This window comes from Anas acuta, chromosome 19 (genome assembly GCF_963932015.1).
Source record: "Anas acuta chromosome 19, bAnaAcu1.1, whole genome shotgun sequence".
NCBI classification, from domain to species: Eukaryota; Metazoa; Chordata; class Aves; order Anseriformes; family Anatidae; genus Anas; species Anas acuta.
Genome location: NC_088997.1, coordinates 9669888 through 9688744, shown reverse-complemented (window position 1 = coordinate 9688744; position 18857 = coordinate 9669888). Strand labels below are relative to the sequence as shown.

The 18857-nt window shown below is 43.2% G+C and overlaps 1 protein-coding gene across 6 annotated transcripts in view; it reads right to left on the bottom strand.

The window, feature by feature from the left end:
- The window catches only part of AUTS2 (activator of transcription and developmental regulator AUTS2), a 756836-nt gene that overhangs the window by 561981 nt on the left and 175998 nt on the right, over nucleotides 1-18857 (bottom strand). For all 6 annotated transcript variants that reach the window (XM_068656148.1, XM_068656150.1, XM_068656147.1 and 3 more), the window contains exon 2: nucleotides 392-601. In XM_068656148.1, coding sequence (XP_068512249.1) covers nucleotides 392-601 — 210 coding nt within the window. The remainder of the gene's footprint in view (nucleotides 1-391; nucleotides 602-18857) is intronic.

Here is an 18857-nt window from a genome sequence, read left to right as displayed (position 1 = left end):
GATGTTCAGAGAGGGTTGTATCCTTCTGTGTGCATAGACTAAAGACAAGAAGGTATATTTATAGCACAGAGCTGGCACAGCAACATGGCACACACTCCACATTTGTTTGCCCTGACAGTCTCGCAACCAGCCTATGTGAAGCCCTTTCCAACCTTTGGGCATTCATTAATCAGCTCAGCTCTAGCATCAACAAGCCGCTTTCTTTCCCGCTTGGTTAATCACTTCCTGTACCTGGAGTTAGCACAACGTGGCACCTGAGAGCCAAACAGCACAACAACTTTGAAGGGGTCAAAACAAACCAGCAATCCCACAAAACGAGAAATCCACTTCTACATACCATGGGCCAACAGTCAAAGCCCTCCCTCCCCGCAACAGATAACTTCTCTCCCACCTGTCTGAGGCCCTTCGGTAATTTCTTCCTTTTCCCAAGGTGCTGACAAAGATTACGATCATTTTCTCGGTCGGAGCTGTACTGGTGGTGGTGAAGTCTGTTCTTTTTCGGCAGGTACGACAGCCCATTGGTAAGTGCTTCCCGTTTCTTCTTGGCTAGAGGATTCTGTCGCTTCTCCACACGTTCCTGAGGCTTCAGAGCTACGTCCTTCTGCAGAGGGAGGGAACAGGGGAAGGAAGAGAAGAAAAACACAGTGATTAAGATATGGCTCCACACCTTTACACAGCAGCTCGAGGCAGCAATTTCCAGGTGACTATCTAAGCACTTTCAAGGCAATGCAACAAACACCAGAAAAAGAAAAAAAGTCTTCGCTGGTGCCCAGGTAATCAAAAGATAGCCACACACTAAATAAGATCTGTAATACTGAGTGCACAGACACGTACTCCTTTAGGTTTCATACCATGAACCATATAACTCTCAGGCATCTCATGCATCAAGTGAGCTTGCATTTAGAAGACAGCATATGTTTATAATGTTTGAATTAACAATTGCCTTTGATTTAAACAAGCCGTGGCCTTTCACATTTCTTTTGACTTATTTCTTGTATTTGACAGGACATGGCAGAGCTGACCTAAAGCCTGTTTAGAGCCAATGAATCTCAATTGACTTCAGTGGACTTTTCCTCAAGCCTGACCTAAGCAGAAGGCTTCCAAATCTCAGGAAAAAAAAAAAAAAAAAAAAAAAAACAAAGAAAAAAGAAAAACCCTCCTGTTTGTATTTGAAAACTTTGTAACTGACCTTTCTTTCAACTCCAGAATCAATGTCAGTCTACAAAAAGCACAAGCTTTGTCACTTTGCCTACAGTTACTGTATTTTCTTACTGATACCCTGCAACACTGAATTACTTTGTTGTTGTTTTAAATAAACGTTACTTGAAAACAAGTTTTCCAATAACACAAAATCAATGGCAGAGGAAAACAGAAGAACTGGAGGCTGACGGGTCCTTGGGAGAGAAGAATTAGAATGTACTGGAAAGGTGGAAATTACAACACAAACTGGGCATTTAATGAATACAATCTGCTGAATCCCATTTACTCCAAGAACTTCAACAATACTAGAGTATTCCTACTTACTGACATATTGTTTAAAAAGCCTAATACTGTAAGTATTCTCTACTAATGTGCCTGGCAGCTTTGACTAAAACTCTCCGTATCCTACCATAAAGTACTGTGGGATCTTATAAGCCTCCATGTTTCTGTTCATTGTCACTTAATATACCTGAGAGCAGGACAAGCTGGGAGAAAGAAATTGGTTGATTGGTCACTGTGTCACATAGAGACTCAGGTTCATGAGAATATAATTCAAATTATGCCATATTTCCATGAGAAAAAAAAAAAAAAAAAAAAAAAAAAGCATGCCTAAGAGCAAAAATCAGTTTGACTTTAATTAAAGAATGCTCCCCAAATGCACAAGAGCTTCACAAAATTCATAACTAAAACCAGTGAGATGATTAATTAAACTGAAGACAGTCAATGTTCAAATTTGATAGTAGATAAAAAGAATAATTTTACAAGCATTAACGGGAGTAAGGAACAGAAGCTGTAAGACTCTCATTCTACCTTTTCTTTGCCCAAAACACCATGGGAAATATCCTAAGCTTTTCTTCACAGTGTTATTCATAACAGAAAAATTAGGAGCCTTATCCAAGTTCATAAAAAGATCTCTAGTATCCGTAGGTATAAAGCAGGATCAGTACTTCCAGAACGCTGTCTCTCTTCTCAGTTGCTCCGGCTATTAAAAAGGGATCAGTACTATGCACAGGGTAGGAGATCCTGCCGCACAAGCCCAAGCCAAAATAACAACAGAAGAGTGACTTTTTGGAGCACTCCTCCTGTATCCCTTCCTAGAAAGGTTCTAGATTTACATACCCGCCCTCCATGCATCAAGACAAGTTCTCACACCCTGCAGTACTGATTTCTCCAATTCTTCATCAAAAGAGCAGCAACAGCAGCTACGTGGAGCCGCTGACCTCCGGCACAGCCGGCATGGAGCACCTCACCCAGATGGTGCTCAGCCCCATCCTGCTGCGATGTAACATGAATCATAGCATCACAGAATCATTGAGGTTGGAAAAGACCTCCAAGATCATCTGGTCCAACTATCCCCCCACCACCAGTACCTACCACTAAACCACATCCCTAAAAAAAAGTGAGGGATGCTGCCCTTCCCACACAGCAACTTCCAGGCAGAAAAAAGCACTGGGATTACATCTTGTCCAGTGCTCCACATTGAAACAAGGAGGTATTTTATCAGAGAACACATACACGCCTAAAGATAATTATCACTGCGCTGCTATGATTATTTTCTTCAGATCAGTATCAAAAAATCCAGTGCTTTATGAATAGCACATTATACCAGCACAGGACTTCTGTTCAAACATAGCTCATATTGCAAGACAGAAATGCTATTAAAAGGATTCACTTTAAATGTGAAAGGTTGAAGGAGTAAAAAGAAAGAAAGAAAAGAATCTGTGAAAAAAATAAAAAATATATATATAAAAATATATATTCCCTGTAATGATTAAATAGCTTTTGTGGATTATTATTTTTTCCTGCAGCTATGGATCTAAATGAAACAGTGGCAGGTTTCCAGAAGCTTATAAAATGTCTAATGGGGATAACACTGCCATCAAGAAATTACTAGCTCCCATTAGCTTTACAAAGGGTGCAAGATGGGTCAAACTTTGCGGAAGACTACAGGCATATCTAGGATAACCTTTCCATAAGACTCCCATGTTGCAGCCAACCCCACCAATGATTTCATAAAGTTTCATGATAGTTCACATAAAACTAAAGCAAAGTTTGGCTCATGTAAGAATTGGGATGAGCAAATCAGGATATACACCTGCAACAAAGTCGAGCAACACCGACGTCACAAAGCCTTCTGCAATCTCTATGAAAATGCAACTTCCAAGTCAGAAGGAACAATTTGCAGAAATCTCCAGAAAATAAGATGCCTGCTCCGCTCACGGCTAAAGGGAAGAAAGGGAGCTCTGAAAACACAAAGCTCCCCATTCTGCAAATCCTGAAAACTGGCTGTAAATACTTTGGCGGATGGCTTTACTATGAAATTTAGAGAGAGACTGGTGTTTAGACAACCAAGTTCCTCCAGAACTGCCAGCTGCTTTTCACCAGCTGACATTTCTGCAGAGAAAATTACAGGGTCAAAACCTCGTATTATTGAATTGTAAGCTTAGAGCCTCTCATTGCTTGCAACAGATACACGATTTAGTGCCTAAAAAAAAGTACTATATAGATATATTTCCCCCCAGTTCTTCAGCTGGAGACTGGACCACAACTGAATAGAAGCTTAGAGACAGGCGGATAGGAGGCACAGGAATGAGCCCAATAGCACTCCGGCTGATCCCCACGCCTGAGGGCACGAAGGAGGACAAGGATCGGCCCCGGTGGGTTCTGCCCTCTCGGAGGCAGGTTCAGCAGAGGCAGTGCTTGGCTGGGAGGGCGGCCCTGCATAAATCACTTCCCCACTTTCTGCCCTTTCTCCCTCATCCAATTTTTATCTTTCTGTTGTTTAGACAGGACAATAGCTGTACCATGCCGTGTGCTAGTACATTAGCCAGCACAATCTTAATTACGGACTTCAGGCATCATCATGATTAGAGTAATAAGCTGTAATTACTCTAAGGTGACAGGACTGCACAGACCTTATCTACATAGATAAGGAGATGTAGTAATATTTCATGTCGAGACGTATTTCTCAGCAGCTACCCACAGAGCTGATTCAAGCTAAGCAGCATGCCCTGTGAACGGCACATTCCAACTTTAATGTAGGTTTTCCTCCTCTTCTCCCAGCACACAAACCCACACATTATTAAATAAATCATACAAACATATTAGGCATGGTTTAAAACCATCTTACTCAGAGATATCTTTCATCAGCAAAGTGCCTTAAGTGTATCAAGAAGGTGACTTAAATGTATAAATATGTAATTACATACAATTCCATAAAAAAGTGCATTAATATTTATGAATGTACCGTATAATCTTTAAAAAAAAAAAATCCATTTGTTTTCCTTCTATTGGGCACATTAATCAGCCCGATGCCGCTGTACGTGCCGCAGCAGAGAGCCGCCCGTGCTGAAGGGCTCCTGCTGCGACGTCGGCGAGCAGCAGAGCTGCCGAAGCCTGGTGGGGTGGCACCGCAATCATCTCCGCCCCAATTAATATTAACAATTTCAATCCAAGCCCTGCATTCAGTGCAGGGAGGAGAAGCAGCCTCCTTGGGTACATCAGATAATTTCCAGAGGTAGGAGGCTTGAAGGACACGCTGCATTCTCATCAACTGTTAAGCTTTCAGGCAGCTTTGCCTTATTTATTTCAGGAGAGTCCATCTTCCTCCTGTGTACATGACAGCTTATTAATTACACACCAGATCCTCAGTGGCAGCTGAGCAGTGCTTCGCTCCGCTTCATGGGGACACCCTTCGCTCCCACAAATCTCACCAAGAGCCAGCCCAGTGCAAGCTGCCCCCTCCTCCTGGCCCCTTCCCTCTGACGAATACTCAAAAATAAATAAATAAAAATACATGTGGACACCAGAAGCCCCGTTCCACCCCTCATCAGAGCATTTGCCTGTAGGAATGCTTGATCAAGAGCAACGCTGTGAGTGCACTGTGTAACAAACGCCCCGCAGGCACTTCTCTGGGTGAAAATTTCAGGCACTGCTCGGGGATTTCAAGCCTCAGCTGTCCTAAGTCATCACTATGGCCTGCCTGTCTGATCCCAGTGGTGCAAGAACTTACTTTCACACTGAACATGACACCAGGTATTAATTTTTTTTCTCCTACAAGTCGATTGCTGTGCAGAGCTAGTATAAGTAATACTTTTTTACTGGTTGTAGCCAGTTACAATAAGTAATAAGGCTACAACACCATCTTCCAATTATTTGTTCCCCAGGTTCTTGCTAGTCCACAACAGTTCTGTGCCTAACAGTTTATGCTTCATTCCAGTAATAAAGTTAGGTACAATGAAAGAAGAGACTTCTCTTAAACACCTCAAAATATTATACAGTCATGAGATGTCAATGTTCCCTTCAATACAAGTAGTTCGTAAAACCACCTTGAGCCTATCAGTCTGCCCCCGAGCACTATTCAGACCCTACAAGCCTGACACCAGCACTCATCATCGGCAACTCAGAAGGTGCCTCGTCCAACAGCGGAAGGAACCAGAACCAGTGCACAGAACCAAAGCAGCACCTCTATATTTGCTGAGACAACGTGGTACAGAAGTTTAGTTTGCGAGCAGTGAAGAGGGCTATGCCCGCAGCTGAGCGAAGTCCTGCAGCTCGGCTCGCAGCGGTACCGCCAGCTGCTGACAGCAGCACACGCAGCTGCACAACCTGAGCCACAAAACCCCTCAGAAATGGGAAACGAAGCCAGGCAGAGAGCTACCAAACCTGCTCACAGATCTTGGTGGTCCTCATCAACTCATACGGTGCCTTCTATTACATTTGGAGAGGATTTTTAAAGCTGATGGATGGAAATGTCTTAAAGACTTCAACGCCCCCTCTCTAACTTTGTATTTCGTCATTTTACTTCTGGCAGCAACAAGACGTAGAGGTCTGAAAACAAGGCAATAACTGGTCTCTGCAATCTTTCAAAATCGGAAAATAAAACAAGATGTTTAGAACAGTCATTCATTTCCCTCCAGGTAAGATAGCTAAACACACTGTGCCTTCTTCTGAATGCACAAATAGTTCCTCAAAAGCATTTATTTGGGGGGAAATAAATTGCAAAAACTCTTAAAACACCACCAGGGAGAAAGGAAGGCAAGTATAAAGTGTTGTGCAAAAGAGAAACGGACTCTCAAAGAGGGGAAATTATGGTATTTTAGGACATGTGGATCAGTGAAGAGAGCCACGACGTCACCCACTCTGGGCAGAGCAGCCCGTTCACTAATCCCAGCAATTTCTTCAAGTTGCTAGACCTCTGCGGAAAGGTTTCATCTTGTTTTGTTTGTTTGCTTTGCTTTCATGAAATTACAATCCATTGCCTCCTGCATCTCCCAAATCTGAAAACAAAGTGGTTCAGCGTTGTGCAAAAAAAAGGTTGTGCAACAGACGGAAGATGAAACGCTGCACCAGGCTGCAGGACTGTACGTGGTGATTACAGATGAAGGCAAAACAATAGAAAAGCAAGTTGCTGTCTGCTTGAGATATGTTTTATAAAAGAGCTTCTGTAGCAAAGAGATTGCTTTGATTCGCCATCCCAAAATCATTTGTTAACAATATCATTGATAAACAGAAGGTTCCTTTTCAGGTGCTGCTGATTTAAATTACACACAAAAAGGCTACATTAAAGCAACGTTATTGAGGTTACCAAGTCAAGGACTTGGAAGTTATGAAAGGCCAGGATTAAGGCTGCAACCACCACCTTCATTCAGCCCTCTTGTATGTATGCAGTATGATACAATCTTTAATTACATGACCGAGTGCTATTATTTCCCCGTGCAGAATGGAAGGTGTTCAGTTAATGAGCAGCCACTCAGGATTTTGTTTCTGCCTTTTTTTCCAACATGTGGATCTAAGACTTGTTTACACACACTCCATTCAAACCCTCCTCCAAATGCACGATTATTAATTTCCTCAAGGCCCTTCTATACAGCCCCTCACTGCCGTATCAGATGCCCAACAAATACTACTGATTTATTTTACGACCCTTTAGCCAGATGAAGGTATTGCACCATTCCCATTTTATAGGTGGAGCCCACGGCCTTAACATGTCCAGGTCAAAAATGTCTGCTAATTTTAAGCACCCATTAGGAAGCACCCCGGATTTGATTTTTCAAAGAACTTAGCTCTGCAGAGCACTTTACCTAATGAAGCACAGCTTTCATTGATTTCAGCAGCTACTGGGAGCACTCCTGCAAATCAGGCTTTAGGAAGCACCAGACAATTTAAGGGCACAGATTAAGACTGTTTCTAACATACGATGTTTGATAGCCACCCTCAATGGCACATACTAGATATGAAACTGGATGCAGAGGTAAAACTGGCTTCTAATTACTTTCAAGTCACTTACGCAGGAGGAAATCCTCCTGCAACCCTCACTGTGCACCCTCCAGCTCTGGCAGCAGGTGGGAAAGGGCTCGACCCAACTGCACCATCTGGGTGCATTTCCAGTGCAAACCTCACTGAGTAAACAACTTCAGGCTCTTCAAGAAATAAAGTAGGTCATTATATCAGTAACAGCTGCATTGTAATTCGTAAAAACACAAGCAACAAAACAAAAAAAGACAAAAGCTTTGAGGAACTCTCAACAGCTCTGCCTGCTATTTAAGCAAAATGGAACAAAGGATCATCCAAAACGTGTTCAGCCCTGGCTATACGTTTTAAACTGTGTTCTACCTGGCTTTGTTTAAAGATGTTATGGCTGTCAACTCCTTTCTTCTTGAATTTTGAACTACTTACTATTGCAGTGGGATAGAAGTCACTTTTTAGCACAAACGAACAGTGTCCTACTTCTACTAAGACACCAGTGCTAACCTGGTAATCTAGGAGAAGTCTTTTACTCAGCAAAATAAACGTCCCTGGTCTTAAATTCGACCAAGTGATCATGCCTTTCTTAAGAGTACAGCAAGTTGAAATCCACCTACTAGGATCCTCAGCTGTTTATAACACTTCATACTTCAAATCAGGTCTAGGTTGTTCTTCTAAAATTAATTACACAAACGTATAATGTAGTTTCTGTGTCTTAATTGAATAATTTCCCCACATTTAACTAAACCGGTCACGTACACGTGTGTTTAAGTCTCATTTTACACCATGGGATCTTAGCAAAATATTTCAGCTTCTTCTTATCTGTTTAGAGACTGCTGACTATGAGCATACACTCAAATTTTTATCCTGACATGATAAAAAGCATGTTTAAAAAGAAAATACTGCAAGGATATGAGTACAAAAGATTAAAATTTACTCCTACACACCAACTTTTACAACAGCAGAATGTAATTACTCAAGATTTCAACAACAGCACTCAGTGCTACAAAACAGCAACTTCACTGAAAAGCAAAATGGACAGTTATACACATTTCTCACGTTATTCACAAAGCCTACAGATGCTACACAAAATAAATATTTAGCTAAAATCGAAGATCTACGATGCCGGCCATTCAGCCAAAGAGGCCCTATTAAATCAAAGCTGGCAAAAACTGATGTCATACCTGAAGATAAACGAGTATCACAGCAGTTGATAGCTATTTGTTTAATCCTTCTCAAGCATCCACTGGCATCGTATTCACAGCCTTATTCATTTCCCCTTCTCGTTTTTAGCATCCAAAATACTACAGCATACCAGGCTCCAACTGTGGAGAACGGTCATCCAAATAACAAGTCCGTGCAAGCAGAGTTTGGAAAAACCCATTCCTGGAGCCAGCACTGAGAAAGTGCTGAGAAACGCCAGCTTAGATTACAGATCCAGGAAACTGTTTTTCTTGAGGCAGCCTGGTTTTGTGGAAGGCAAAGTACACACAGCTGATTTTGTTCAGAGTGATTAAGCCAGAAACCTGTGTACTCCTGCCAAAAGAAAGAGATCCTGAAGCTCTCACTCCACCCAGCTTCTGCCTGCCTAGAAGCCCGTATGGTTTTTTCTGATTCTGACACAAATTGCTAGCAAAGTCCAAGGATACCTCTTTCCTGCAAATTTGACTAAATCGTCTGTCTCCATTATACCCGTGCCTGCCTCTTTTGTGTATGTGCCACCTGAAATACCAGGTGGGGCCTCTACAGCATGGGAGCTGCATCCACCACTGGCATCTGGAATTGCCTCTGCCATGTTCTGACTCTTCCACAGTCTCCCAAACATTTCAAATCATCTTCAATAAGTGTCCATATCTTCTGCACACCCACAACCGTTTCACTCCGTAACGCATCCAGGGAAGGTGCTGCAGAGATGGTGCTGCAAGCAGGAGCTGTGGCAGGATTCAGGTCATGGTTTGGAGTGCTTCAAACCCAAATGGGAGCGCTACCAGTACCACAGCCTCATCCCCAAACGTGCTTTACATAACTTATATCTCCAAGACTGCTCACGAAGTATCCCCTTACAGCAAAGGGAAATCTATTCCCCCTGGCCCTGGGCTTTCTCCACAGTGCCCGGCCTTAAATAAATGTGCTTGATACACCCAGCGAGCAACACAGCCACAATCTCAGAGTGTTTATTTGCTTTTTTGAGGAATAAAAAGAAAGAGAAGAGGGGTGTGGAGAGAAAACCTGTCCCTGGAGATGCTCACTTTAAAACTTCACAGCAACTAATGAGGGCTTCGCTGCTCCCGCCCTGCTCAACTACATCAGAGGTTAGGTACAGAGAAGCATTTATCCAGCTCCCCAAAACAGGGTGAATTTGCTCCCTTTGCTACAGTATCCTAGTTGCACTTTTACAGCACTGATTCTATAGTTGTATACAGCACCCTTACTCTACATAGCTGAGCTACGCACAGCAATAAAACCTTGATTTGATGCAAAAACACATCCAGCCACAGGCTGGGACCATGAGTTCTGTACAGATGCCTGTGCCTGAGTACAAGAGTGTGCTTCAGGTCGTGGCAGGGACAAACATTTTTCTCCTTGGAGAATGTAGTTTTCGTGGCGGAAATAATCCAACTGAGCAGTTATCATGTACCACGCTGAGTGATGTGATCTGGTAATGTAAATAATTTCAGTTTTTCTAAATACCTGAGCAACTCTTCAGTTCTACAGTGAAACTTTTGGATTTTTTTTCCCTTGACAAGTCTATTTGCACTTTTTGTTCTGATCTGCCGAGTTTTCATGATTTTCAGCCAAGTTCTGCATATGCTGACCCAAACACACGTCCCATCTTAGAACCAAACTACGCCAAGCTCTTAACCACTCCTTTAGCAAAGAATATGACCTTTTTCCACCTTGTTTATTCCATGCCTCAAAGCACCGGTCCTTTATTTTTGCCCAGCATCCTGCCAACGTCACTGGGGGCTGCTCTGAGCTCGCATTTCCCAGCAGTGGTCTTTGGCAGGGAGCTGACCGCAGGCTCCCCGCTCACCAGGTACTCATGCTCCTTGCCACACAATTCAAATGGCCCTTCCAATGACAGGCACAAACCAGGGCCAAGGAGCTAGTGAGTGGATAAATCTAACCTGTAAAGGGTATCCCTGTATTGGTAGGGTCAGAATAAATGGACGTGGGCTAAGACTACTCTCACCCTGCTATTCCTGCACGAGGGCTAGGCGGATGACTTCAGCCTCCACGCTCTCTTCATAAGCACAGCACTCAGCATTCATAAAAATTCGATTATGGTTTAAAGTCAGATCAGAAGACCCTCTGGATTCCTTGTCTTAAGGGAACATAACAGCACCAAAATGATTAGTGAAATGCCACAACCACAGAGAGGCACCGTGTCAGGACACCTCAGAAGAGGTCAGCTTGACTGCCACACGTTCCTCAAGTCTAGAGCAGAAATCTGATCTCAAAGAGGCCATGCAAAGAAACCACCTTGAGACAACATAAGTAAAACCAGCCTGGAAACAGACTGCCGTATATAGGGAGAGAATTGAGATGGAAACACGTTATTTATTTCTGTATCACAAATGAGGCTTTACAGGTACACAGCAAAACTGGAGACACCCCCCTCTGCACATGCAAGCAAGCAGGAGAAATCTCTTCCTGCCCAGCTCTTTTGACAGACAGCACAGAAACGAGCAAAGAAAGGGACAGAATTAGAAGAGCTTCTGACAGAATACAGCAGATGATTAACGCTCCAACCTGCAGATTTTGCCCTTTTTTTTAAACCAAAAATCTTCAAGTAACAATGGGTTATAATTATTGAGCTTTTAAAATAATAATATTTTGAAACAACACTTTTCTGTCTTGTGGGTCAAGAAGCCAAACTACTTGAAAGACTGGCTTTTCTCTTTTCCAAGCTCCTGCTGTCTGATATTCCTCTTGGTTTTATTTCTCCCTCCCTTGGAACCACTTAACTCTATTGCTGTTCTTGGCATACGGCACACAACCTCACACAAAAGACTGATGAAGACATTTTAAAATGAAAGGACGGTGATTAGAAAATAAGGAGAGAGAATGAGAGAGAGAAACAGAAAGTGTGTTGAGATATGACCAGAGGAGCGCATCACATAAGTTAAGGTGATCTTTGTACCATGCTTCATTAGGAAAAGGATCAGGAACTATGTGCAATTAGAGGAAAAAACAACGGCTCAACTTCCCATCTGCAAAAGAAATCTCCTGCTAGCATTCAGGCTGAAAAAATAGAAAAGAACAAAAGTTTAAGATAGAGAGCAATAAGTAACCTTTCCATTTGCTGGCTTATTCTTCCCTTAGGAAGCAGATAGAGTGAAGATAAATTTGATGATCAAAAAACCAGAGGGATTACAGTCTTGTATAGTGCTGATCATTGGCAAATCCCACTCTCTGCAGCTCAGAAGTAAAGCTTAACATAACAGACCAGATTTAGCACTGCCTTGTCCTTCTCACCACTCACAAAGCAGATCTAAGTTGCTCCTATCTCAAGAGTCCTCGTTCGCATACGCAGGTGAAGTAAATACCAGAATTATTTTGTTGTTACTTTACAAAGGTGTAAACCACCACACCAAGTACACAGAATCAGAGCACTGGAGAACTGCCACACACATTTTCTCTCTTCTCCTCCACTTCTGCTAATGCATCAAATCCTTGCAGCAAAGCATTCGTCTCAGCTTTAGGGCAATGGATGCTCCAAAATCTACCTGGCATCACCCAAAAAGAAAGCATCAGGTGTATTCATCCATTCCTAGGAGGGCAAACACAGTTCTTTTTATCTTGTATGTAGAATGTATTAAATGTATGCTGAAGATAGTGTGAATATATAAAAAGGAAAAAGCAAGGATGATGTTCTTCGGTTTTATTACAAGGCACAGATCCTGTAAAGCTAACTCATACACCAGAGAAAAAAAAAATTTCACTTACAGTTGTGCTGTGGCTGAAAATATGACATCTTCTGCAAATATTCAACTTTCAGCTTCTTTGTGGGTAGATCTTTTAAACCTGAAGTGTCATTTAATGTTCAGGGCTATTCAGTGACTGGAAAAGCAATTTCTGTCATATTTCTTGTTTATACAGCCCAGAAGCTACAAATTTAACTTGGTAGGGATGCAGTCAGGGGATCCACAGCTCCAAAACAGAGCATCTCAAGTCAAGAGCCTTCCTAATGCCTCCAGCAAACTTGCAAGGAGTTACGAAAACTGTGAATAATGCTGCTTGAGCAATACTTAGATTCAAACCACGCTTTATCGTATACCAGGCTGTCTTGACTGAACTTGTAACCATTTCTTCTGTAGAAAGCATCCGAACTGCTGTCTCTCTGTAAAAACTTGCCCGAAGCAGAAAGCAGATAAAGCTCTGCAATGCATCTCTGGAGAGCTACAGAATATGTTGAAGAGAATTAGAACCTTAAGCAGGAATCAGTCTGCACTTGGAAGGAAACCTTTCCTCTTGAAGATTTGTTTTCTAAGCTGCTTGTTGGTGCTGGTATCCAAATCTCTCCTGTCTGATCTTATCACTGCTTGTACCCTATCAGGCACAGGATTAGAGCTGGCCAGACTGACACAGTGTGTTATTAATGGGGGTACCGGGGGACGTGTTGAAATTCCTGATCTTCCACTGACTCTCTGTGACCTGAGGCCAGTAAGCACAGCCCCAATCCACAAAGCAGGTATTCAGGGGCCTAAAACTACTTAATTCCCATTGACTGATTTTCCAAAGGAAATAAATGGCTCTGTGAATTTGGGCCTTTGCCTCTCCGTGCACCAGTGCTCACCTGTAAAATGGAAGTAAAACCACATCCTATTTCATCTGTGCCTCGTAATGCTAAGTACTTAATGAGGTAAATGCATCGGGCACCACGCACATGCACGAAAAACCAAACCAAACCAAAACACGAGACACTGCAAAGGTGATGCAGGATCACAGAGCACATCTCCCTCTGCTCGGATCAAAGCAGCCATTTTCTAGGTGAGGAACAGAAGCGTCCAACTGCCTTGTGCCACAAAACATCTCGGGGTTGCTCTGTTCATCAGTTTACTTTGGAAATGGCAGTGAAGTCGATCTCTCATTTCCAAGCCTCTGCTGCCCTTCAACTTGCTCAGGCCGAGCTTCCTCGGGTACGCCCCATGGGACCCGCAGCCTCCCCTGCCTCAGCCTTGTGCCGGGGAGGTCCTTGTCCTTCGGGCACCTCCCTCCTCTACCCAGCCCTTGTGTGCTTAAGAGCAGGCAGGGAAGCCGTGTCTTTCATCTCTGGAGGAGCAGCGCTGCTGTGACAAAACACCAAACTAGCAGGGGAGGTGGTACTGTGCCACGCTGCACTTCCCCAAAGCTCAGCCCCGCAGTGTCTGGAGGGACACGTGCCTGCCCAGCACCAAGGGGATGTGCAGATGTTCACAAGGCCACCGCACACACAACAAAGTCATTCAGGTCGTGCTTGGTGCAGCTCAGCCACTAGTAAGTCCCAGTGCAAGCAGCCTACATGTCCTCTCATGGATCCAGGCATTAGGAGTCATCCTGTGAGGAACACTGGGAACAGGCCTTAAAAGGAGGAATTTGAGAAAAAGGCCATTTTTTCACTTCTGTAACCTGCCTGCCATTCCCTGTTCTATTTTATATCTTGCATACCTAAGGCACTCCTTATAAAAGAAGTCCAGGACAGAAAATAAATCCAAACCAATGTGCCAACAACACACTTAAACCCTGTAGTTTTATTATGAGGCAAAAATGACCTCAAGAACCTGGACTAAACAAATGCCTGGAGTGAAAAAGATGGAATACATTAAAGGATATAATTATGGCTGGGAAAAGAGGGAAGGAAGGAGGTCACTCAATAGGATGAAAGACGGATTTGAGAAATAGGAAATGAAAGGAGGTGTCAGCTTGAATCAGCCAGGCTGAAAACCACCGCTGATTTTGACTGACATACCGAGACTTTCCGATTGCAAACTCTCTAATAAGCTGCAAATTCACTTCTATGTTTTTACTTTGATCTTAATGCAAATGTTTTATAATGGACAGATTTAATGATGTTCAGGTGCTTATTGGTTCTATCGGACTTGATACAGGAATCAATCTCCCCCTTTAGAAAGCTCGGGTTAATGGCAAAGTTTATTAAACTGCATGCAGTCATTCAGAAAAGATCAATAGAGACATGATTACAGAGCAACCAGAGGATTAAACATGAGATTTATCACAAAATTAAACTGAATTAAATGTTCTCTGATAGCACTTGAAATGCTGTCGATACTCTTAACTCATAATCTATGCTTTCTGTGTTTACTTAACAGGCATCAGGGATGTCTGACTCAAGAAAATGACTATAATGTAAAAACATAAGCTGCAAAGATTTGCTGAGAGCATTAAACCCCACCTACATGACCATTATTTCTTCCTTTTGGAAGAGCAAATGCATTTTGCTTCTTTGCCCATTTCCTAAGGATGAGAAGGATACAGCCACTGATGTACCACCCCTCTGCGACACCCTTCTCAGGACTGTTGCAGAAGGCACAGGACCACACAGCATTTCAGCCAAATATTTTATGGTTTCCACCCACTGCAGTCTTTATCTCATCCAGAATTATTTTTCCCTTCATTTTTAATAATTTTCCCCTCACTTCTTGCATTCCTGATGACCTCGGTAAACCTTATTCCACACCCTGACAAATCCCCACTGCAATGGATGAATTTGCCAACCTTCCTGGTTCTCTGTTCCCCCTACCTTATCCCAGCTACCTCCCTGAGTTCAAACTCACAGCCCTCCTCAGTGAGGCTGGCACAGCCCTGCACACACTTCTCTGGTGTTCTCCTGAAATGCAGCTGCAAGAATCAAAGCCAGGAGGCACCGGCACCACCATACCACTGGCCTTCGGAACAGAAAAAGTCCAGAAAAAAATAAAAATCAGGTCAATTGGACAGAGAGATACAGACCCTACATCCAGACACTACTCTTCTGGGATGGGATCCATCTTTGCAACAGAGGGGGATTTTCCCAAACCCTGCTGCGTCCTGAGATCTGCTGTCAGACTCACACGCAGAGATTATTGCCATCTGCACCATAATCATGTGGTTGGCCTGGTTTTGAGGACCAAAACCTCAACTCACAGCAGGGAAAAAGGGGGAGGGAGAAGAGGGGAGGGAGCTCAGGAGCACACAAAGGAACCGATGCAAACTAACAACCAGTCCCCACCTCATTGGTAACTATTGAACGTCTTGTCCTTTGTGTTTGTGGCTTTCTGAAACAGTCATGACATACAAACTCGGCTGAGGAGCTCCTATGAGAATTAATGCTCACGTTCAACAAGCAGGCCCAGGGCAGTCAGCTCCAAGGATGCTTTTTCCCTTCCTGTTTTACAGAGAAAGGCAGCATCCCACCATCCTCTCCACCGAAAGCTTAATAAACTTTGGTAAGCCATGTTATGTGGCCATCCGACACCAAATAAACCACCCAAACCAAAAAACACTGAAAAATCCCTCATCGACTATCATGAATTGAATTTTTACTGACTTAGAGAGGCTAAGCTGCTTTCTAAACAGGCTCAGCTATCCCTAGTGTGCTTTGCAAAATTCAATCCAGTAATCCAATCCCAGATGCATTATGTGAAATCTTATTTCTCCAAGCTCTAGAAAAGAACAAGCAAAAGGAAGTCTTTAGGAACACTAATTTGCCAATAAATACTGACTGAGCCAATTTTGGTTTAGCTGTTTTTGGGGAGGGGAAAAAAAATAAAAATAAAACAAAATAAAACAACAAAGCCTGCTGCCAAAGGACTGCATCCCCTCATTGGAAATTTACTTGTGGATAGAAAAGACACCGTGGAACACGTACCCTGAAATTAGCCCAGCATGTGCTGCCCCAATAAACAAATCCTCAGAAACTAGATTAGAGTCATTCCCAATAGGCTTCCACTGCAGAAATCACTACCAGCTCTGTCCAGAAAAAAAAAGAAAATCTCTGTAATATCTAATAAATGGACCAAAACAGCTAAATGAATAGCAGGGCAATAGCACAGCATGTTCTAGCAGCAACCAATGAAGCTATAGTCAATACGCACAGTGGCTGTTAAATTTTACATCAATACCATCACACAATTAAGTCACTGAACGCCTGAGCAGAGTAGTAAAGTGCTCAGCGCTATGCGAGCTCTGGGACTGTGTGTGTGAGCAAGGGCAGCGCAGATCCACGCGGCCGCTCGCGAGGGGGGAGCTGTGGGTGTCCATGTGTGCGTTAGCCACGCACAACTGCTGACCATCACCCGAATCCATGACTGACACTAACCCCAAACGGCAGCTGTGCTGTCAGGAGGGCGAGGAGCAGGCTCACAGCTGTAGGTGACAGCCGAGAGCATCCTTCTGCCCCGACGCCCTCCTGCAGGACCACACTCACCTCCAGCCGAGCGGCTGCTGCTGCCCGATACCAGAGCCCGAGCCAGGCAAAGAGAATTTGCTGCCCTCAAAACCGAGGATTCCTATTTCTATGTGCTCCTCGTATCGCGTCCCATAGCTGCTTTTTCCCACCTCCTCTGGTCAATAGGGACACAGACCCGGGGCAGTAGGCAGGGGACAGCTTGGGACACTACACTTGAGGGGTTTCTGTGGCACCAAAAAATCTCTTCCCTCAAAAAGCTGTTGCTGTGGGCACTGTGTTTTATTAACTTAATGGTCAGGATAATAAATTTGTCAGGAATGACAAAGAAATTCCCTAGAAACCGAAGCATTCAAGTGTCATTGAAACTACTTCCATTTAGCACATAGATGAATGCCTTCCACTGACGACTGCAGTGTGATGAAGCATCCGTCACTGTCACAGGGAACAGCTCCTCGTACTTCAGTCACCCAGGTAGCTTTCATGGCTCTTTTTATACAGATGTAAAGATGATCTTGATGTGAAAGCAGACCAGCAACTGAAAACCCAGCTGATGAACTGACAGATAAACGAACAGCATGTTTGTTTCTACAGCCTTCTACTCCTGTTGAGCTGCCCAAGCTTGAGTTTTATAATCAAATTCATCGAGATCTTACGACCAAAAGACAGAACAGATTTGTTCTTCTGACTTACTGAAGCTAAGCTACATATGTAAGATGATATATGTATTTATCATTGGCTTTATTTTTTTTAAATATCTTTGCTTTTGGGGGTACATTTAAGTTTTAAAATGACTACAACAGCATGCTAGAATGGGGAATACATCAGGAAGCACACAGAACTCTGATTTCTAGTTTTCACAGCTAAAAATTCTCAAACATACCCAGAAGGACATGATGAGAGTAGAAAGGACCACTGAAAATGTGGCTGAATGACAGAGATCGGAGAGCTTGCTGTCCGAGAGTAGAAGGTATCAAAAATAAAACTTGGTCCATTGGGGAGGAAAAGAAATGGCCAAGAAGGGTCTTTCAAAAAGAGAAATTGAAGCAAGAAAGAATCAGTAGAAGACTGCTTGTACAGAATAAGGCTGCACCTCAAGCAAACTTTTCCTGCAATGCAATACAAAGGAAAAAAAAGGAGGTGGCAAGTGGGGCAGACACTCTGCCTGTATACATCCAGGACACGCAAATGCAGTTATTCTAATTTACACCAGCTGAGTTCTAAATAAAGGAACTATTTCTGCACAGAAGAAAATGAAGTGTGGGATGCTAAGCTGGAAAGCCCACAGAATATTAGCTGCTGAGGCTAACAATTACAGGGACTACTCACTCCAAGTGGCAGGGCACAGATGGATCACCTGAGGGATGACAAGCAATAACTTCCTCCCAACTAACTGATTGCAGTAAGTCCATATGCAGCTCACAGCTTATTAGAAAGAGCTTAGAGCTGCGTGAAACAAGATTATCAGAAATTCTTCCACTGTGGATCTTCACTGTTTAGACCAATTTATTTGAAACTCTGGTCTGCCTAATAACATCATAAAATCAGGAAGTTTCCGAGCAAGGCAGTGGCGGAGGAGGACGGGGGGAGGCCCTTCCCAGTGCATTCCCAGCTGAGCACAAGCACACACAGTACCATTTGGGAGGCAACTTTATGTGCTCTTAGTAGTAGATTAATGAATGTAATTACCTAACATTGTGGCTCTGAATGCCGCAAAACTGTAATTTATAGCATGCTGTAAAGTTCTAATGTGTTTTTATGTCCATAAGCTGCTTAACCATAATCTAATGCATTTGTACACGAACACCCTCCTAAGTGGCTCTCAGCTAAGCAGCGAGCTCTAGTCCCCCTTGCCTGTGTGCTTCTGCTTTATGTCTTGATAAACCAACCTTTCATGTTGGGCATCTGAGGAGAAGCAGCTGCTAATGATACGAATAATTTCAAGTCCATTGGTAAGAACTTCTTTCTTCACTGGATGAAACGGCTCCTGGCTGGCCAAAGCTGCACTAATATTTAAAAAAAA